The 22,535-nt window shown below is 39.1% G+C and overlaps 1 protein-coding gene across 4 annotated transcripts in view; it reads left to right on the top strand.

The window, feature by feature from the left end:
- The window catches only part of LOC127575450 (flap endonuclease GEN homolog 1), a 35,210-nt gene extending 14,313 nt beyond the window's left edge, over positions 1-20,897 (top strand). For 3 of the 4 annotated variants that reach the window (XM_052025334.1, XM_052025335.1, XM_052025336.1), the window contains 7 exons: positions 313-463; positions 4,563-4,599; positions 4,692-4,772; positions 5,538-5,668; positions 6,666-6,727; positions 7,854-8,006; positions 12,207-15,537. In XM_052025334.1, the coding sequence (XP_051881294.1) occupies positions 313-463; positions 4,563-4,599; positions 4,692-4,772; positions 5,538-5,668; positions 6,666-6,727; positions 7,854-8,006; positions 12,207-13,765 (2,174 nt within the window). In that variant the 3' untranslated portion in view covers positions 13,766-15,537. Of the gene's footprint in view, positions 1-312; positions 464-4,562; positions 4,600-4,691; positions 4,773-5,537; positions 5,669-6,665; positions 6,728-7,853; positions 8,007-12,206; positions 15,538-20,784 lie in introns of those variants that run through there. The other variant, XM_052025337.1, reaches the window with a different exon arrangement.
- The last annotated feature ends 1,638 nt before the right edge of the window (positions 20,898-22,535 follow it).

The following is a 22,535-nucleotide window of genomic DNA, read 5'->3' as shown; positions in this document are numbered from 1 at the left end:
GTGCTATACCTTGAGGTAATAGCAACTTGAATTTATATAGCATTTTAGACAAAGCCAAAGGGAAACAGACACTGAACTACAGAAGGAAACAGAGGTAACCAAAAGGTTGTTCAAAGAGATGTGTATTAAAGAGAGCCTTAAAGGAGAATTGTGAAGTAAAAATGGTCAGGGAAAGAATTCCTGATTCTGATTCTAAACTAGTAGCATTTCAAATAAATGCATAAATGAACAGCATAAGCTATACCTTGCACATTTTTCAATCAATTGCAGTGCTAGTGGATGAATTAGTGTTTGTTACTGTGTTCCATTTAGGATCAGCCAGGGAGCATGCAACCAAAGGCTGTCAGTTGTGTGCAAGTGGTCAGTCCTGTTTACTGCATAGCAGTGACTACCAATGCTCTTGTGATTGGCATCGGGCAGAGGAGAAGAGAAAAACCAACTCTCTGGAGGACATAATCAAAAAGTAAGATTCTCTTCCCACTACAAAGATGTACAATCATAGATGTTTGGGAATTTTGTATGTGGCATTATTCAAATATAAATGTAAATTAGTTTCAATTGTAACAGTTCCTATAAAGTTAACATTAATGTTGTACAGCATCACGTGGATCAATGAAGTATCTGCCCTGATGACCAGACTGTTGGGGGATTCATCTGTCTATTTATCTATCAGTCTCCTGTTCTCATGATGTGAATCGATCAGATTGTCCAAAATATTTTTCAAAATCCTTAAAATCACATGTTGTTTCTGGCAGGACATTTCATTTCCTAATTAATTTCAGCATTTTCAGGTGAATGTCTTGGCCCATTTGCTCCTTGCTTTCCTTGGGGCCAGAGTAAATAAATTTTGAATCCAGGTATAAAATGAAGAAATGCCAGTTACGTAATGATGTACCAGATTGAAACACTCCAGTCTGGTACCCTTGGGACCTGACCGGTGCTGGACAACAGAAAAGGCCAGACCACAGAAATGGACCTGAGAACTCCCACGTAAAAGTATGCCTAACCCCTAGGCTTCCAGTTCAAGCTGCATATTTATTGCTATGACATTAAAAAGCAGAATAAAGCTTAACAGAAAATAAAGCTACACTCCTACAGAACTCGTGGAAAAAAATACACTAAATATATTCCAAAGAACTGCACTAGTTTACCAAGGACAATGATCACAAGCAGCCAGTTCATAGCAGGAGGCCACTTAAGGGATTTGCTTTGGAAATTAACAAGACAATCTCTTCTATTGATATTTGTACAATTATACTTTATCAAACAATGCAATATCCCTTTCTAGTAAATTAAAACAACAACCCTATCTCTTCAGCCGTCAATATAATCAGAATTCTATTGCCTACAGACTGAGCATCTGTGGAGGCATTACTGTTGAGAGAAAAGCTTCCCATGGGAGCACATCTCCACTTATAACAAGGAATTCAATGAGGAAAAAGCATTTTGCATCAAAGAAAATAACGATAAGGATTTTTCTTTTAGGAACGCTACCCCTCCGCACTCTGCATGGGGGTACACTATCATTAATGCAGTCAGAAGTAGATTTTATCTAGACAGCTGATGAAATTCAAAAGACTTTTACTCTGTAAACCACAACATCCAATTCTCCTCTCAGAAACAATGATGAATGAATAAGTGAAAGAAGGTTTAAGTAGTGAATCATGTCACCATAATGAAGACTTCATTTCTCTTGGCTACAAATATAAACAAATGGCAGCCTGGCATCGCTGACACAGCCACCCTGGTGGCCACTCTGCAAACTAATGGTGCCAGATTCAAAACATGCCAGACCACAGGAGGTGCCGGACTACAGAATGCTAGACCAGAGAGTTTCAACCTCTATTTGCTTTTGATATAATGCTTTTTGTACTGTTACGGACTCAGTGAAAGTCCCTTTAAGATAGAGAATGTGTGTGTGGGGCGTGCTTACGTCAATAGAAGATAAAGGACGTAATGACGTTGTTGAAGAAGTCAGAAGAAGGAGAGAAGAGAGAGAGAGAAAGGGGAGAGACACCAGCCTGCTTGTTTTCTCTATCGATGGATGAGAAACTATAACTGTGTCTGCCACTGAAATCCATGTATGGAAGTTGGAAGTAATCCGGTGGAGTTCACTTTGTTGCTGACCTGTAGAAGGAAACAGGTATTTGTGTGTGGACGACCACGATTCGGATGCTTTTCGGGGTGAGGAAGTCACTACCGAGTAAACACTGAAGTGTCGCTGGGGTTCCATCGTGGAACATTTGGATTTCGTAATTACTCTCCCTATGTTCTCTACATCTATGTCTTATCTTCGGACAACGGTGGTTGTTGAAGAAGCCCTTGCTCATGTTTCACCTTATGGCTTGCGGAACTGAACTTTAAGAACCATTCCGGAACTGGGAGTTTTGGACTTTGCCACACACACACACGAAGAGTTTAGTTTTGGGGTTAACGTTCGAGGTTTAACATTTTTGAATTCTAACATACTAACATTTTTACTTTTATTTTACATATTATCATAAGTAGTGATTAATAAAATAGTTTTTAACACTAAATCATGCTCAGTGTGTTTCTTTTGTTGCTGGTTCGTGACAGTACTATGTAAAGAGCACCGGTCTTCACCAGCCAATTCTAAGAATAGATGAATTTACATGCATTCCTGTGCAAAATTTTTCTGCAGCAGTAATTTGTGCTGGAAAAATTTAACTGGTTACATAAATACATACAAATATTTCACTACCTCAAAACATCCCTTTTGTACCATCCTTCCAGAACTTTGTGTAATGGAACAATGTTCATTTTTGACTTTTCAGTAGAAATATGAATAAAAAGTAGCTAGCTACTGTGACCGTTCAAACTACATTGCATAATAGATCCTATTTCTTTCCTCTATGACTGAATTTGGCTCCCGCCATACTTTGTAACCATCTAATTTCACTGCCTCTAATAATGGATTATTTGGTAGTAATCATCTGTGTTACGTGCTGTAAAGGTGGAGTTACGGTACAAATGAGTATGCTCTGAATGGCCAGACTTCCTATTGTTTATGAATATTGCTACGTGGCTTTTGGTACCACAAAACTAATTCAAGAGTCATAATTTCTAATTCCACTGAAAAATTGAATTCTGTTAATCTGTGGCTAATGGCAGACAATGGCAATGAATAACAATTTCAAGCGCTATCTATTTAACCATGTGGAAAATTGTTTGACTATGTTCCATTTATAGACTCCAGCCCAATTTAATTACCACTCAATCAATCTATTCCCAGTTAAGCAATGGAAGGTGTTGTTGATAGTGTTATCGCATGGCACTTGCTCACCAATTACCTGTTCACTGGTGCTCAGTTTGAATTTCGACTGGACCCCTGGACTCCAGACTTCATACAACTTTGGTTCATACAGGGACCAAAGAACTGAATTCTAGAGGTGAGGTGATAGTGATTGTCCTTGATATATAAAGGCAGCACTTGACCAAGTGTGGCATCAAGGTGTCTTGATAAAGGAAGTCAATAGACATCAAGAAGATAACACTACAGTGGTTGGATTTGTACCTCACACAAAAGGCAGACGGTTGTGATTTTTGGAGGTGAATTATTCTGATCCTAGGATATCACTGTAGGAGTTCCTCAGAGCAGTGTTGCTGCAGAGCAAAAGAATCACTAGGACAAGTCTCCCTGGGATCAAACAAAAGAGTATTTGTTTGATCATTCTTTCACCTGTAAGAGAAGAGGGATATATTTATTCAGTTGAAGCCCGCACACAATCTCTCTAGTTGTACAAAGCATGGCATTTTAAAATGCACTTTGGAGATGTAGTACACCTCCTCCAATGCACAGACATATCAGTACCACCTCTTAACCAATCAAAAGCAAGAAGGTGCATGATCAGATACTTCTGACATCACTTTCCCCACATGACTTTCATGTACCATGGAGTCCCCTGCCTCAGGTTAATATTTGACTCAAACTAAACGCTACACTGATTTAATCAGTCAATACTTGATTAATAATCACATCTTTTCAGAGGCCACCACAAGTCTTCAGAGACCATGTGTACCCAATAAACCTGATATTCTGAGCCACATTCCATTTTGTGGCCATCTGTTTCCAACGGATTTGTCCTCTGTCCCTGCAAGGCAAGGATTTTACACAGAGTTTAGTAGGTGATTGGAAGGTGTTATCAGGGGAGGTGGTAGAAGCAGATATGATAGCAACATTTAAGGCGCATTTGCAGGCAGATGGGGTTAGTTTATATTGACATCATGGTTGGCACAGACATGGTGGGCTGAAGAGCCTGTTCCTGTGCTGTACTGTTCTATAATCAACCATGATTATATTGAATGGCAAAGCAGGTTCAAAGGGCCAAGCGGCCTAGTTCTCTTTTCTATGTTTCTATATATTTACCCAATATGACTGAAACCACATTACCTGATAATTCACGTGCTAGGACCATACTGGCATATTTGATTGCATAACAACAGAAATTAATCATTGATTCTAAAGTGTTTCCTCAGGATGTAAAAAATAATAAACAAGAGTTTGTTCTTTGTAATAAATCTGAATTCTCTGTGTCTTTCAGAAAAGCAAAAGCTTGTGAGCATTTCCCATTCAAAGAGGTAAAACCAGAACTATTTTCAAAGTATTAACTCCTTGTGAAGTAGATGTATAGCAAAGCATACTTAACAAAGTATGTTCTTCTGTGCTTCAGGTGATCAGGGAATTTCTTATCAGCAAAGACCAACCAATTCAAAAGCCTCAGTGGAGGCGCCCAAAGCTGCTACTACTTCAGGTATGTAATGTCATTTTGCAAAGAAGGCCACCCAAAATCTCACTATAGTGTAACTAATTAAAAAGTCCAATTTGAAAACCTTCAAGGTCAGATGTTAAGTGAACCAATCAATGTGGTAATCAATCATAAGTTTGATCTTTAGTTCTTATTGTGTTACCCAATTTTTTAAACAGTACTACGTTACAATGAACACCTTTTCAGACCAGCAACCAGGCAGATACTTTCAACCAAAATTTGATTTATCTAGACCTAAAATTAATACAGAGATGAATAAAAGCAGCTAATGATTAACAGCGGAAGAAAACCTAATTTATAACCCATAATCTTGAAACCATTTAGGGGCAAAATCAGAAGTCTTGAAATTTTGATAGTTCTTGCAGCTTAAATGACTGTCTTGAATAAAGCTTATAAATAACCTTAGGGCCTGTGGTTCTGGACCCAGTATATCAACTGCCTGACAAAGCAGCAAAGAGTTGCTTGTCATCTGCTTTGAAACCCAGACTGATTTTGTCAGCGAAGGGAACTTTCCACCTTCAAGGAAGTGTAACTGAGACAAGGTTTTCTGCTTGATGAATCCACTGAGGTCACTATGTAGCTAATAAAATGTGGTTAAAGTTTCATGGCTGGGATAGTAAAGTGACAGAGCAATATATTGAATTAAAAGAAAATTATTTTTAATATCATTAACTGAGGAGAATAATTAGACAAAAAGAAATCTTTTAATCATGCCAGATTAATAACATTTTTCCTTTTCATATCTTTTAGAATTTTGCTCTGGATAAAATGGAGTGGCCTAGACACTACACATGTGAAAAAGTGCTGCCATTACTTTCACATTACGACATGATGGAGAGAAGACTGGGTAAAAGAGATCCCTGCCACTTACAGCCTGTAAGGTAACAAAATATTGATTAAAAACCAAAATACTCAATGGATCTGAAAGGAACTGTAACAAGAGATACAGAATTAACATTTCAGGTTGATAGCCTGTCATCAAAACTGGGAAAAGTTAGAAATAAAGTTGCAGAGCAGGGGAGGAGGGGCAAACAAAGCAAAAGACAGGCTTTTTTAGGATGGAGACCATGAGTGAGTGACACGTATGTGGTGGTGCTGGCTGAAAGAGTGTGCAAATTGACCTTTGTGGTTTTATCAAACAGAAACCTTGCCTCAATTAAGTTTGCTTGACGATAGAATGTTTCTCATCCTGTGGAGTTGTATACAAAGGAAATAATTGCTTTCAGATTCATTTATTTGTAAATTCTGTGATGTTCAGTATTTCATTATGATGATATAGTAGATTTAAAATATGGTATTCTGATCCCCAATTCTTCCCTGTCCTAGCAAACAGTATTTCATCTTCCGTCAAGGCATGTTGCAGTCTTCCAGGCTCAACACTGAATTTAGTAATTCCATATAGTCAGTCATTCTAGCATCCAGGTTTTATTTTCTCCCTCTTCTTCTGATACCTTCAGATTTCATCCATTTCTTCCCATTTGTTTTTATTTCAGATTTCCAGCACAACTTTGGACCAAATTATTTATTGCTATTTGTACATTTTTTAAAAATAAATTCTGATTGAAACACTGAAATTATTTATAATTAATGAAAGTGAAGGCAGCTTACTTAGTGTCAGTGTTTGAATATAAGAAATGGATGGCCACACAAGCATTTGCATGAGCTTGTTGTGTTGTAGAAATAATCATCCACTACAAATATCTGAACCTCATTCTGACACAGGAGCCAGGTAAAGAGGGAGAAATGAAGCACAGATACTTCTAAAATACCTTATCTTTCTAAAATGTGGAGGTGTTACAGATGTGGTTCTGTTCTAATGCCTGGTATAAGAATTATGTGTGCTTTAAGGTTTCTAATATTTTTCTTTTTCTTTCAAAGTATTGTCAAAACAAGAGTACGGAATGGGACTCCATGCTTTGAAATTCAATGGGAAAAACCAGGTAGACCATTTTAAATTTTTTCACAACTTTGAATTGGAAAGAGGCAATGATTGTGATCATAGACTTGGCTTTCTGTACAAAATTGGTCAGTTAAGAGCACAGGCCATGTAAGAGAATCCCAAAGGGTCCAATGATGTCTGTAAACATTTAATATGCAACACTGCTCTTTGGATTGATTGTTGTGTCTGTGCAAATTTTCTTTGATAAATTTGTTGTTGGAAGCCACATGTGCTTCTGTTTAAAGGCCAGAAAACTCAGATCAGCCATTCCAGATACATTCAAGAAACAGTGACTGAGATGTTTCAAGACTTGCAAAATGTGATATCCTTCGTTAAATATGAGAAAGTGTACTTCCACCAACTTCAGGATTAATGAGAGTTAATTTTCAGTAGGCTTCAGCAAATGCATTTATAAGTTTAATTCAAATGTACTGCCTTTTGATCCATTCATACTTGTTGTATCTGAATGTTTGGCATATTTGTTTCATTTTGGAGTTATAGAGTACTTCTGCCAAGGAAGCAGCTTACAGATGGCCAAATCTCATCAGCTAAAATTTACCTCCAGTTGGGAAGCTTCAGCAAATCCATGGACATTAAATTTCTTCTTGATACCTTCTCATTCTTTTCAGTTGATGGATAGGCATGCATTGGATAGTGAGATTTTATTATAAAGCCCAGGAATAACTCGAGACCCAATAATAAAACACCACCAAAACAATACTTTCCTTAAGCTAGAAAACTCAAGTTAATGAACATGTTTTATAAAGCTAGACATCCCAAAGTTTTCACTTTAGCACTTGAACTTATTATTGACAATTCTTATGCTTATTTTACTTCAGAGTTTTCAGAGCAATCACTTGCTTATCATACAATCTACCTAATTTTGCTGGAATCAAGGTAATGTAATACAAATGAAATAGGTTTTGTAAAGGACAAGTAGCCTGGACACTCAGCCGAGTTATGGTGCGGATGATGATGCTGAGCACCTCTCCCATAATAAGACATCAAATCATTTCTCATACTAAATTGATGTTTCTGAGCAAATTCTTTGCAATTGGTTAGTATTTAGAAAAGACTGAGTTGAGCAGCCGCTTACAGAAGCTTTTCTGACTCTTTCCACTTTCCAGAACATTACGTTTACCCAAGTGAACAGTCTGAAGATTCTCAGGGGACTGTGACAACCATAGAGGAGCGACTTTTGTTTGAAACAACATACCCAGACATCACTGCTCAATTTCATGAAGGGAAAGCTGAAGAGAAGGAGAAGAAGCATCAAAAAAGTAAGTTACCTGCTGTTAGGAATGGTTGTGTTTTTAGTTAAAGATCTGCATGGGGAACATTAGGCCAGATTTAGCAGAAAACAGCTTTGTGCTAGCCATTGACATGCATGCCAAGTGTTAATTTAATTTTTTCAGATATGCCAATGTTATCATCTCGTTTGAAGCTGTCCTGATCTTAAATGGCAAAGTCAACAAAATAATGCCATTGCTAAGTGATGGAGGCAGGGATCGGTGTTCAGGGAGGAACCCATGAATGGCCTAGATAGGGTAAATTTCCCTTAGCAGCAGAGACACAGCTGTAGAGAATTAGAGGAGATGAGGAAGAATGTTTTTATCCAGAGGGTCAAAGGGGTCTGGAACTTGCTGCCTGAAAGGGTGATAGATGCAGCAAACCTCACCACATTAAAAGAAAATCTGAAAATGTACTCGAAGAGCCATGACCAGCAGGGCCGTGGATTAAGTGCTAGATGGTGGGATTGGGTTGGGTGGTTCTTTTTCAACTGACTGCAACACGATGGCATTAACAATTTGAGAATGAATTTATCCACCTATGATTTTCTACTTTAAAGGAAAGGAGAAACATAGTAGAGATGGTTGTGTTTATTTCTTGTTGTGGCTCCAAAGTTCAAGTGAATGACAGATTTAGGGTCTAGGTGTGTGGAGAGAAAGGAAAAAATCCACTTGGGGTTGTGAAGGGAGCCCAATTGAGGCTGCTGTTCGTGCTCCATATCACTTCGCCAGCCTTGGGCTTCTCCAGAAACTGGAAGGCATTAAAAAGTGATTGTATTTGTGTTTTTTCAACAGCTACTGTTGCGTTTAGTGTAAGACTTGTATTGATTAAAGAAAAACAGGAGACATATGGAGCCTTTTGTATTATAACACAGCTCTCCCATTCCTCCCGCCCCTAAGCACCTGCTTCAGAAGAGCTTTAAATAAGGAAAGCCTTTTTTTGCCATTTACATTTGTAGGAGCCCAAAAAGACTGAAGGACAAATGACCTTTGATCTGTATTTAAAGATTCCTAATGTTACTGGGAATCACTGTTAATTGAAAACTTTGCTCAAATCATTTGATAAACTGGGCCCTGGAGAAATAATGTTACCTTATTTTTCTTTTAACTTCTATCTTATAAACATCTTCCTCTACCATTACTTTCTTTTCCCTCTTTACACTCCCACTCCACTCATACAATTTGCTTGGAGGTTGTATCACTTTATTCTGAATGAGACATGGATTAGAATTAGAAAATCTCTGTGTTTTAATGAATCTTTTTAAATCACACTTACCAAAGAATGTCTGAGGCTTGTAGGCTGAGGCCAACTTTAATCAACAATGAGTGAACTGACATCAATGAAGATGGTATTAGAAGCATTGCTTTAGACTAACCAGGATTTGCACCTGTTTTCAGTGTGGGTGTCCTTGCTTCATGATTTGATGGTTCATGAAATCTGAGTGAAGCTCAGCTGCAATGCTCTTCATAGTAAAGCAACTAAAGTGGCCATTAGACAGTCAGTGAGTGTGGGGGTGGGGATGGGGGGCAGAAAGAGGGGAAAGGGAAGTGATGGTGGAAAGAAAGTTTATAAGAAAAGTTAAACAAAAAACAAGGTAGCATTATTTCTCCTGGGACCAGTTCATCAAATGGTTTGAGTGAAGTTTTCAGTTAACAGTGATACCCAATAACATCAGGAATCCTCGAATACAGATCAAAGCTCATTTGTCCTTCGGTCTTTTAAGACCATAAGACATAGGAGTAGAATTAGGCCATTTGGTCCATTGAGTCTGCTCTGCAATTCAATCATAGCTGACTTATTTTTCCCTCTCAACCCCATTCTCCTGCCTTCTCCCTGTAACTTTTGACGCCCTTACTAATCAAGAACCTATCAACTTCTGCTTTAAATATACCCAATGACTTGGTCTCCACAGCCATCTGTGGCAATGAATTCCACAGATTCACCACTTTCTGGCTAAAGAAATTCCTCCTTATCTCTGTTCTAAATGGACATCCTTTAATTCTGAGGCTGTGCCCTCTGTTCCTAGAATCTCCCACTACAGGAAACATCCTCTCCACGTCCACTCTATCCAGGCCTTTCAATATTCGGTAGGTTTCAATGAGAACCTACCCCCCCTCCCCCCCACATCCTTCTAAACTCCAGCGAGTACAGGCCCAGAGCAATTAAATGCTCTTCATATGTTAACACTTTCATCCCCGGGATCATTCTCGTAAACCTCCTCTGGACCCCCTCCAACTCCAGCACATCCTTCCTTAGATATGGGGCCCAATATTGCTCTCAATACTCCAAATGCGGCCTGACCAACGCCTTATAAAGCCTTAGCATTACATCCTTGCATTTACGTTCCTCTTGAAATCAATGCTAACATTGCATTTGCCTTCCTTACTACTGACTCAACCTCCAAGTTAACTTTTAGGGAATCCTGCACTCGGACTTCCAGGTCCCTTTGCACATCTGATTTCTGAATTTGGTCCCAGTCTAGAAAGTAGACTACACCTTTATTCCTTCTACCAAAGATTATACACTTCCCTACGCTGTATTCCATCTGCCACTTCTTTGCCCATTCTCCCAACCTGTCCACGTGCAGACTCCCTGCTTCCTCAACACCACTTGCCCCTCGACCTATTGGATGGAGGGGCACCACCTGATTCCAGAGTCCACAGACCCACACCTAATTTATAGCAGAGGGAGGAAAGAAACTTCATTTAAAATTAATTTGGAATTTTTAAAAAATTGAGCTATTTGTGGTACTGATGCATGCAGATGTTCCAGGAATAGTAATTTACAGAGATTATTGGTGACGCCATGCACTATCAAAAAGCCTCTCTGCCTAGAAATTCGTCCCCATTTGGTAGAGCTTAATGGATGAGGAGGTGTACAGAATGAGATAGATCAACTGGTTGAGTGGTGTCACAACCACAACCTCGCACTCAACGTCAGTAAGATCAAGGAATTGATTGTGGACTTCAGGAAGGGGAAGTTGGGAGAACACATACCAGTCTTCATTGAGGGGTCAGCGGTGGAAAGGGTGAGCAGCTTCAAGTTCCTGGGATCTCAGAGGATCTATCCTGGGGTCCAGCACATTGATGCAATCACGAAGAAGGCACACCAACGGCTCTGCTTCATTAGGAGTTTGAGATTTGGTACGTCACCAAAGACTCTTGCAAATATCTACAGACATACAGTGGAGAGCATTCTGACTGGTTGCATCACCGCCTGGTACAGAGGCTCCAATGTGCAGGATCAAAAAAGGCTGCAGAGGGTTGTAGACTCAGCCAGCTCCATCACAGGAACAATCCTTCTTGCCATTGAGAACATCTTCAAGAGGTGGTGCCTCAAGGCAGTGGCATCCATCATTAAGGACCTTCACCACCCAGGACATGCCCTCTTCACATTACTACCATTGGAGAGGATGTACAGGAGCCTGAAGACCCACACTCAATATTTCTCCTCCGTCATCAGATTTCTGAATGGTCTATGAACACTACCTTGTTATTCCTCTTTTGCACTACTTATTTATGTTTGTAATTTATAGTAGCTTTTATGTCTTGCACTGTACTGCTGCCGCAAAACAACAAATTTCACGACGTATGTCAGTGATAGTAAATCTGATTCTGGACTACACAGTGAAATTAGCACTTGAAAAGCAAAATAACTACAGGTGCTGCCATTCTGAAATAACAGAAAATGCTGGAAATACTCAGTAGGTCAGGCAGCATCTGACCAAGAAGAGTTAACAATTTAGATTCATAATGTTTCACCAGTTCTGAAAGGTAAACAATCTGAAATATTAACTGTTACTCTCTGCACAGATGCTGCCTTATCTGCTGAGTAATTTTAGCAATTTCTGTTCTTTATTCCAGCAGAATCAGTATGTTCTACTCTTGCTGAAATTCACTCTGTTGTCTTCATTGGAATGAATTTCAGGGGCAGTGCGTTAAAATGATGATCGAGTGCATTTAGATCACCTGACAATGTATTTCTAGACTCATCCCTTAATATACATTATACTTTCTGATCCCGTGCTTGGAACATTTTTCCTCTTGTAATTTAAGACTTTCCAGCCAATTGCACTACTATTGTTTGACCTTCTCTTAAGTTCATTTATTAACATTTCCACAACATGTGAAATGGAAATTAACTTAGATCTTTCCCTTTAAAGATGGATCTCTTTTTGTGTTTTACTTCAGGTAAAAGTAAGAAAAAAGACAAGACAACAACAGTACCTGATGAAATCACACATCTAATGTCTGGGATGAGTTTACAACCTTTCCATAAAGGTTTGACTGCAAAAATGGAACCTGGTCCAAAAAATACAGGTCAAGAGACAAATGCCTCCAACTGCACACACATTAGTTCTTCTGCTGGCTTTTCTACTGAATATTCTGTGTTACCCAAAGAATTCTGGAGGGAGTCAACAAATGAAATTTCCCAACCTGCAAATAATCAGAGTGCAGAAGAAGAAAAATCTGACAGTGAGTCATTATTTCTCAAAGCATCAGAAAATAGGATGAGTCCCTGTACTGTTTCCCCTTCAGTATCTTTATTAGTAGCAGAGTTGCACTTGAGTGACATTGACTGGAGTCAATCATTTAGTACATCACTTTCAGAGTGCACTCCAATAATACAACCTGAAACTTCCGAACAAGCTCAGTTACAGATTAGTGAGAATTGTTGTGTTCCCATTAGCTCTTCCATCAAATTAATAGAGGATGAGGCATTGAAGGAAAACACTGCAGTCCCTTCTCAAGAGTGTGTTCGAAAAAATATGAAATTATTTTATGAGGATACATCCATGTTGGAAGATTTTGACCAGCTGCCTTTAAAAGATCGAATTCTACTGAAGAATTCACGGCAGTTTTTATCTCTGCCTCAACCAAATTCTAAGTCCAGTGGAAACAACTCCTTGCTGTGTTCTGCTTCTGTTAAAGGTGATTTGCCATCTGCTGAAGCAAATACTGAGTCCCTTATTGAAGAAAAACTCTCAAAGAATTCCAATCAAGAGAAGCTCACCAGGAGTCTATCCTCAGAAAATCAACATCCTCAGCAAGTAGGAAGAAAAATGTGTACTTCTCACAAAACTGCTGGTCATCGTACTAGGCCATCGACTGTGCCTGAAAAGAAGAATGTAAAAGACTCAGTGGAGAAGATTGTTGGAATTCATGATCCAACTATGTATTCATACCAAATTTCAAAGCCGAATAGCATCTCATTCATAGAGGAGAAAAACAAGGCAAGCAAACCGCCCAAAATGAAACTGGTGAGTGGAAGTGGATCAACAATTGCGACAAGTGTGTGTTGTAACACATATTTGTCTAGTGAAGACAGTGATACAGAGAATTCGAGAAATAGAAAGCAAAAACGAGGCATCAAATTAAGAGCTGGGGAGAACACCATGATCCCATTCTGCACTTCAAAACTAGGCCAACCTCGTGTTCAGCAGAACAAATCCAGGCCTATCACTGGTATAACTTGTAGCACCAACAATCAGTCCCAAGTAGTCAGTGTTACTGTTCTAGGGAAAAATGCCCAAGCACAATTAATGTCCAAGCACAGCAAAGATAAGAGTAAAATTGATGTATTCCAGAAAAATACTTCAGAAACTAACACCCTCAGTGGCAACAGCACCATTCTGCTGAAATCACCATTGAGAGGTGTGGAAAATTACAAGAATTTCAGTGGTGATGAGGATTCCATTATAGTAATAAGTGACAGCCCCCTTCCACTTTCTGAAAGGCTGAATCTTTGACTCCAGAGTGGCTGAATTGTTATGCAGAAATTTGAGAATCAGATACACTATGTTTGATTGTGTAGAATGTCTAGCCCATGAATGTGTATTTTTCCCCTAACATTTTCCAGCACTGCAAACTGTCAGTCACTTAAAATGTTCACTAGTGTATATTTTTAGAGATCATAAAATTATGCTTAGTCTTCCATATCTTTTCCCACTCCACTTGCAGTTACTAATGGACAGACTGATTTGCAGTTTTATTTATAGACTTGAGGTCTAAATGTAAATAATTTTTAGAATCTAGTTTAAATACTTCACTTGCGTTGGGAACAATTTAACCCCCTCTTAGCCCCTCCTCCTATTCACTTTATTGTTTTTTTTTGAAGACAAAAATAAAACCCATTTGGATTAAGGTAAAAGATAATAAAGGATCAATCACATTAATAAGCTTGGTCTACAGATAATAGTGGAAGAGAGGTGAAGGATGATGCATTAGACAAATTTGGGAAAAGAGTAAAAAAATAGAATAATAATCATTGGGGATTAATTGGACTATAGAGGTAAGAATGGAGATGAGGGAATAAGTTTCTGCAATAGGTACCTCACTGCTCACCCAATATGTAAAAAGCCCAGAGGAAGATTAGCTATTTGATCCAGTAATACAGAATGAACCAGAGCAGGTAGAAGTAGGAAACATAAAATAATGGTCATAATATAATATGTTTTGATATGATAAGAGAGGACATATTCAGTTATTGATTCAAAGAATGTTTAATCCGAGGAATTGAGGATAAAATGGGCAACAAGGTTGATAAACTGTGATGTAAAGTAACACTGGTAATTTGAAACAAAAACAAAACGCTGGAAATACTCAGAAGGTCAAGTAGCATCTGTGGAAGAGAAACAGTTAAGGATTCAGGCCCGTGATCCTTCATCAGAGCTCGGAAAGGGAGAAAAACAAGTTTTCTCAGTAGCAGAAAATGTGGGGGAGAGATGGGTAGAACAAAAGGAATATCTGATAGGATGAAACCATTTGAGTTGATGTAGCAATAGGGGTTGCAGATAGGATCAGGTTATGCTTCTTTGTCTTTGTAATGCATTGCTGATAGCAAGACAACGAGACTCACCCAGCAGGCCAGACTATACAACCAGAAAAAAGAAAAATTGGGCCAAAATGGAGATGGGTGGAGATGGCCAGTTCTAATACAGACAGAAAGAAAGGGCGAGTTACCTAGGGTTGGTGAATCTAATGATGAGTCTGGAAAGCTGCAGCATGCCCAAATAAATGAGGTGTTGTTCCTTGGGCTTCAATGTAACAGTGCAGGAGACCACAGGCAGAAAGATCAGAGTGGGTGTGGGATAGGGATTAAAGTGGCAGGTAACCAAAAGTTCAGGATCACTCCTATGGATTAAACACTGATGCTCCATAAAGTGATCACCCAATCTGTGTTTGGTTTTTCTAATGTAGAGGAGACCTTACCGTGAGCACCAAATGCAGCACACTAGGTTGGAATTGCTGCCTCGCTTTGAAAGACTTTCAGTTGCTTGGATGGTGGGAAGGAAAGAGGTGAAACGATAACTGTTGAATTTCCAGCTGAATGGGAAAGTGCTATAAGACAGTGAGTGGTCGGTGCAGAGCAGACCAGGACGTCTTGAAAGGAGCGATCCTTTCGAAATGCTGAATGAAAACCGGGATATGTATCTGGGGGTGGAATCTTGTCAGAGTTGGTGGAAATTGAAAAAGGGTGATCTGCTGAATGAGGACACAGTTGGGGTGGGAGACGGGAACCCTGTTCTTTTTCAGTCTGGGGGGGGGGGGAGGGCGAGAGAAGGTTAGAGCAGAGATTGTGGGAAATGGATGAAATGTGGTCACGGTCTCTTCACCACAGTTAAGGAAGAAGGAAGACATTTTGGAGGCACCTGTGTGGATTGTCTCATTGGAGTTGGTGTGACAGAGGAACTGGGAAAATGGAATGAATTCCTTGCAGGAGGCAGGGTGGGAAGATCTATAATCAAGGTAGCTGTGGAGGTTTGTGGGTTGTAATGGAAGTTTGTGGCTAGCCTAAACCCTCAGATGAAGACAGAAATGGAAGGGAAGAATTAGAGATAAAGATGAGAGGGGTTTTGAACCTGAAGCATTCACTATTTCTCTTTCCACAGATGCTACCTGATATGAGTGTTTCCAGCAATTTCTGTTTTTATTTCACATTTCTAACATTGAGTTTTTTTTAACTTTCAACACTGGCAAACATTTGAAGCAGTGTTCAGTGGAGTGCAAGAAAAATATATTCTGTTGCAAAGGAAGAATAGTTAAATACTCATGAGATTCCATGGATGAATAAAGACATAAAGGAACAATTAAGCATAAACTTTAAGGCATTAATTAAGTATATAGATAACAGGAGTCCACAATAAAAGAATACCAAGGAATGAGGAGAGAAGTAAAAAAAAGGCAAAGGAAGAATGGAATTAAATTACCAAGTTGGGAAACAAAACAGTCAAGTAATACACACAAACAATTAAAAAGTTTAGAATATGAACAGGGCCATTAAGGAATGGACATAAAAAAGGGGTAACAACAGGGATACGACACAAATAATAAATCATTATTTTTCTTTGGTACTTACCAGCCAGATGGAACAGGTTGACAAGGCATTTGGTGGTGAGATGACTAATGAGATAAATGCATTTAGAACATAGATCAGTACAGGAACAGGGCCTTTGGCCCACCATATCTGCACTAACCATGATGCCAATCTATGCCATTTCATGGTCTAAATCCCTCTTAAATGTTGCTATTGTATCTGCTTGCACCACCTCCCGTGGCAGCACGTTCCAGTCACCTGCCACTCTGTAAAAACAAAAATCTTGCCTCGCATCTCCTTTAAACTTTACCCCTCTCACCTTAAACATTTAAGATATAAAAGAGCAATATAGGAATCGAAGTAACAGAGGATATTCCCCTACTGACGTGGATGGGTTGCACCCATGCATTTTTAAAAGTAGGAAAGGGATAGCAGAGGAATTAGTGAGCTTATTTAATAATGTTAGGAAAAGGGGATGTGTCAATGGATTACCAAATATCCAACCTGAGGTCTTTGTTTAAGAAGGAGGAGAGAACATATTCAAAAAATTATTGAGCAATCAGCTTATCATTAGTGATAAGAAAAACATCATCCTGACCAATTGAGAGAATAAAAGAACACCTTGAAAGAAAATGTATGAAAAAGTTTAGTCAGCATGATTTAAGCATTGGACTTCTTGCTCACCAACAATGATTTTTTTGAAAAGGTAACAGATAATAGACAATGTTAATGCAATAGGTTTATCTAGAGTTTCAAAAAGGCTTCGAAAGTACACTAATGGATAAGGTCAAAAAGTACAGATTTGGGAGACATTGAAGAGTGGATTCTAGCTGGCTTCTAGACAGAAAACAGCAAGAGTAAGGGGTGTCAATGGAAGATGGTAGTGGGTAGGGCTGTTCCACAAGGATCACTTCTCGTACTGTGGCTGTTCACAATTTACATGAACGATTTGAAATTGAGCACAATTTTCTGAGTATGCAGATGATGCTAAATTGAAGGGAATATTCATTATAAAGGAGATTTGCAATTACTTATAATAGGACATTAATAAACTTGGAATTGGGCAAATAATCTTGGTGCGAAGAATGGAAAGGTTGTGATACTTGGGGGGGTGTGTCTAGTTGGAGTGGAGAAACAAAGGGATGTCTGAGTACAAAGACATTTATCAGTTTTTTTTTAAGTACCACAGATTAGAAAGGCCTTTTTAAACCAAATATCTAGTTTTTTTTTTAATTTCCAGAGGGATAGAATTGAATAGAAGTGGTTATTTTAAACCCGTACTGAACCTAGCTTAGTAGTGTATATTCTGCCACAAAGGATATAATTAGTAAGTTTGCAGGTGACATGAAAATGTATGGTGTTGTCGATAGCAAGTGGGATTGTCTTAAACTACAGCATGGTGTTGATCAGCTGGAAAGTTTAGGAGAGCTATGCGAGATGGAGTTTAATCCTGACCAGTGCAAAGTTATGCATTTTGGAAGATCAAGAAAAGCTGGGGAGGTAGGAGCTTTAGAGCAGATCTAAAGTGGACATTTTTCACACAGTAGTTGGAACCTGGAATGTGCTGCATGAGATGGTGGAAGCAGGTACTCTCACAACATTTAAGAAGCATCTGGACAAGCACTTGAATCACCAAGGCATAGAAGGCTATGGGCCAAATGCAGGTAAATGGGACTAGCATAGATAAGTACAATGGTCACCATGGACATATGATGGACCAGAGCACCTGTTTGTGTGGTGAATGACTCAAAGATAATTACCAGGGTATCCAGTAGGGAATTCAGAAGAGGGTGGTGAGAATGTGGCACTTGCTACCACAGAGGTTTGTTCGTAGATGCATTTTAGGGGCAGCTGGATGAACAAGTATATGTAAGGTGGAAAGGTATAGGAGTTAGGCTGATAGACTTAGCTGAGGAAAGACTGGAGAAGGCTTGAGTGGAACACAAATGCCAAATTACCAGATTCTTAAGCCATATATCCTATCGAACAAATCTGAACCATCACACCTTCCTATAAAGAATCCCAATGTTGATATTCCACTGTCTGTCGGGGTTGTTGCAATTTCCACCTGTAACTGTGCTGTTCTCATTCATTTTAATGGGAAAGCCTCAGTGGTTGGAGGGTTGGGAAATCTGCAGAAGTTGCCTTTGCCCAGTTGCACTCTGGCACGACATGGGTGTTGCAGGGTCTGTACTCTATTAAGTGGAAGACTTCTTAAAGCTCTGCTTGGAAACATCACAGTTATGAACTTGCCTGCCAGCAGAGCCTAGAGGATCTCAGTGGGAGATTTGCCCTGCATTCATCATCCACTCATATCTGGAGGTTTTTTTCTCTCTGTTAACATCCACAAATATGTGTAAGTTGTTCATCCCTTAATGTCACATTGTATTCCAGAAAAGGCTTTGAGTTGGTGCAGGGAACCATTATATTTGTAGCATTGCTTGTACTCTACCAGTTTTATTTTTGTCTTGGAGTCCACAGTGAAATGATGTTTCGTACTCATAAACTATATGTGAACAGTCTTGTCACTCTAAACATACAGTGCCAAGTCTGCACCTCTTTGTGAACTGGAACTGAACTTGTCATGATCTTTGACTGTATGAAATTACATGCATCAATATTTCAAAATAGATCCTCATCATTTTAAGCTATGCATCACAAATCTTTGCAAGCTGATTACTTTGTCAATGTAGATTCCAACAGAGTTATGTTTTGTGAAGAGCTCATCTTACACTTCCACTTATGTAAGCAAGTATTCAGCAAGCACTATGTAGGTATTGCTGAAGGTTAAATAAAAGTAATGAGGGTTGAATTATGTTCTTTAGTAGCCTTTGCCTCAAATATGCACTGAGCTGTGCATTTAGCTGCTGAGCCAACAAAGAAAATCCATGCAAACATTTTGAATTACATATATCTGATTAGATAATATTTTGAGATTTCCCAGTATAACTTGACAAAGAAAAACAAAGGGCTGCAGAGGCTGGAATATCTAGATGAAAAACACGATGATGCTGGAGGAACTCAGCAGGCCAGGCAGCATCCGTGGAGAAAAGCAGGCAGCTAATGTTTCTGGTCAGGACCCTTCTTCAGGACTGAAGATAGGAAAAGGGGAAGCCCAATATATAGGAGGGAAAAGCAGAGAAGTGATAAGTAGACAAAAGAGTGGAGGCAGGGTGGGCACAAGGTGGTGATAGGTAGATGCAGGTAGGATATAGTGATAGGCAGGTGCGGGGGAGGAGGGGAGAGCAGATCCACTGGGGCATGGGTGAAAAGTAAGGAGGGAAAAAGGGTGGAAATAAGAGAGAAAGGCCAGGAAAGGGAAGAAGAGGAATGGCTGGGGTGTGCGGGGGGGGGGGGGGGGGGGGAATTATTTGTGGGGATTACTTAAAGTGGGAGAATTCAATGTTCATGCCGTTAGGCTGCAAGGTTCCTAGATGGAAAATGAGGTGCTGTTCCTCCAGTTTGCACTTGGACTTCTGGCAATGGAGAAGGATGAGGACTGACATTATCTGTGATGGGAGGGGGAGTTGAAGTGACTGGCAATAGGGAGATGCAGATCGCGGTTGCAGACGGAACGCAGGTGTTCTGCGAAGCACAACTGTTCTGCGTACCTATCACCACCTTGTGCCCACCCCCACCTCCCATCTTTTGTCCACCTATCACTGCTCTGCTTTTCCCTCCGATATATTGGGCTTCACCTTTTCCTATCTTCAGTTCTGAAGGGGCCTGACCCGAAATATTGACCGCCTGCTTTTCTCCATGGATGCTGCCTGGCCTGCCGAGTTCCTCAAGCATCATCGTGTTTTGCATCTAATTTGACAAAGATCTTGATTCACATGTATAACAGTTCCATCATAACTCCCAAAATATTAATAATTTATGTAGTTATATTCAAATGCAATTTTTAGATTAAATGTTCAGTTTTGACAGAAAGTCCACATTTATATCTGTTGTCTCAGACTTTATGCATGAAGCTTTTTTATCAAGTCACACTTTTTATAGAGTTTGAAAGAGCTTTTTAATGTTTTGGGAAAACACAAATAGATGCACCATGGAGACACAAGAGATTCTGCAGATGCTGGAATCAGGAGCAACACACACAAAATGCTGGAGGAATTCAGCAGGTCAGGCAGCACCTATGAAGGGAAATAAACAGTTGAAGTTTCGGGTCGAGACCCTTCACGAGGACTAAAAGATGCACCATCTTTTATTCTCAGAATTTTGTTTTGGCAGCTCAGGAGGTGTAGCTCCTATGAAAGTCTTTGGTTTTGTCGGATGAAGTTCTGCAAACAGTTGTAACAGTCCTAGTTGTTCTGGGTTACAGTACTGGAAATGTATGACCTCCCTCAATAGATTGAATTTTCCATTGTAATCCCTTGAAATTGAGGTTGGAGAATTGTTGTGGGGAGGATGTGCATTTTATGTCTGTATGATTTTTTTTCTGTTTTGCAGAACTCAAAGAGTTTAACGTTGAAACTCTCCTTCAAGATCAAACAGCATTGCAACATCCTGTATTAAATATAGGCAGTACTTTGCAATAATTTGCCACTCTTGGCCATAATGAATATAATCCATTTCCCAAGCAATAGTGGTCATTTATGCTTTTCTGATACATTGCAGCTTGTACCATAACATTCCTAGTGGATGCATACATATTGTATTACATTTTGGAATAATTTTAAACAATGGCAAGTCATTGTTACTCAAGACTGATCTGTGCTACATCATTTAACAGCCAAATTATATGGTTACCTGCTGAGAAAAGAACAGCACATTTAAGTGTCCCACAATTTTGCATGACTAAATGACAGCAAAGTCTCCAATGTGTCCATTAACATACATTTGCGAAAGGTCTTGGATAAGCTGGTGACCTGATAGATCTCCTGAACCCCTGGGGAAAATTTACTTTGTTCTTTCGTGGTTTAAGTTACTCTCTGTACTTCAAAAAGGTTTAAAAAAGAACATTTTCAGCAGGGTTTATTCGGTGAAGCAATGCTTGTTTGACAGCTACACCAATTAAATGATCAATTAAAGTAGCAAGTAAGGTAAAAACACACAATCACAGAGATTTTTTTTAAATGCTTTAAAATGGAATCATTGGAACTATAAAATGGTGTAAAGAAAGTTTGCAGTGAACTGAGAGGAAATGAATTGTTTTCTTCAAATCTTTCATCAATATCTGCTTGATAATGTTTATGAAGAGGTAAAAGCATTCTTGATTCATCAGGATCATCTTTTCCAAACCTTGAGAGAGCACTTATCTATAGTATTTCAGGGATGTTTTTCTGCATAAATATTGATCTGAGTATGGTAGATATCTCAAGCAACATATGTATTGGCATCATAAATAAAATTCATCAATATCTCCTTAGGAATAAATATGAAGGGAAATGAAACATGTTTCTACTTTAAACTTTGAAACAAGATTTGATTTTATCAATTAACATAAAAAAATTAAATTTTTCAGTGATTGCAAAAATATTTTTGCACTTTATATTAGCATCACATATTTTAAATATTGTTTAAAAATAATAACAATACTATGCCAGCCTTTACTTATGTTCAAATGTTGCAGTAGCAACAGACAAGGCCCAAGAGATCCCGTCCAAGATGCCCACTCCACTGTTAAAATGCACTGAGCAAAGTGGTTGCTTGCCTGCATACTGCACTAAAACCACCCAAACTTTCAGGCTTGTTCATTTCAATTTAAATATCTCTTCAAAGACATGCTAAATGCTGCTAGTCAATATCTCTGGTGCTGAAATTACTACAAATGTGCAGGTTTTGACTTGTTGCATTTTTTAAAAATAGAATATTGATCAGAAATTTGCAGTAAAATAATATTGAGGCCTTCGGTGCTCATCACTACTGAGAAGTAAATCATACTGCAAATTCTAGGACCCACGCATGTAGTTTAATACAGAAATCGAAGTTGATTGCTCATTTTTAGGGGGAACTGGGCATTGCTGGCAAGGTCATTACCCATACTTAATTGTTCATGAGAAGATGGTGGTGGGCTGCTTTCTTGAACAACTGCAGTCTTCCTGATATAGGTCCAACCACAATGATGTTGGGTAGGGAATTCCAAGATTTAGACCCAGCAATGATGAAGGACCAGTGATATATTTCCAAGCTAGGATGGTGTAAAAATTAGAGGGGAACTTGTTCCCATCTGCCTATTGCTCTAGACCTTCATGGTAATA

This window comes from Pristis pectinata, chromosome 10, assembly GCF_009764475.1.
Source record: "Pristis pectinata isolate sPriPec2 chromosome 10, sPriPec2.1.pri, whole genome shotgun sequence".
Classification (NCBI taxonomy): Eukaryota; Metazoa; Chordata; class Chondrichthyes; order Rhinopristiformes; family Pristidae; genus Pristis; species Pristis pectinata.
Note: the sequence above shows the minus strand (reverse complement) of the source record. Positions and strands in the feature narration are given on the sequence as shown.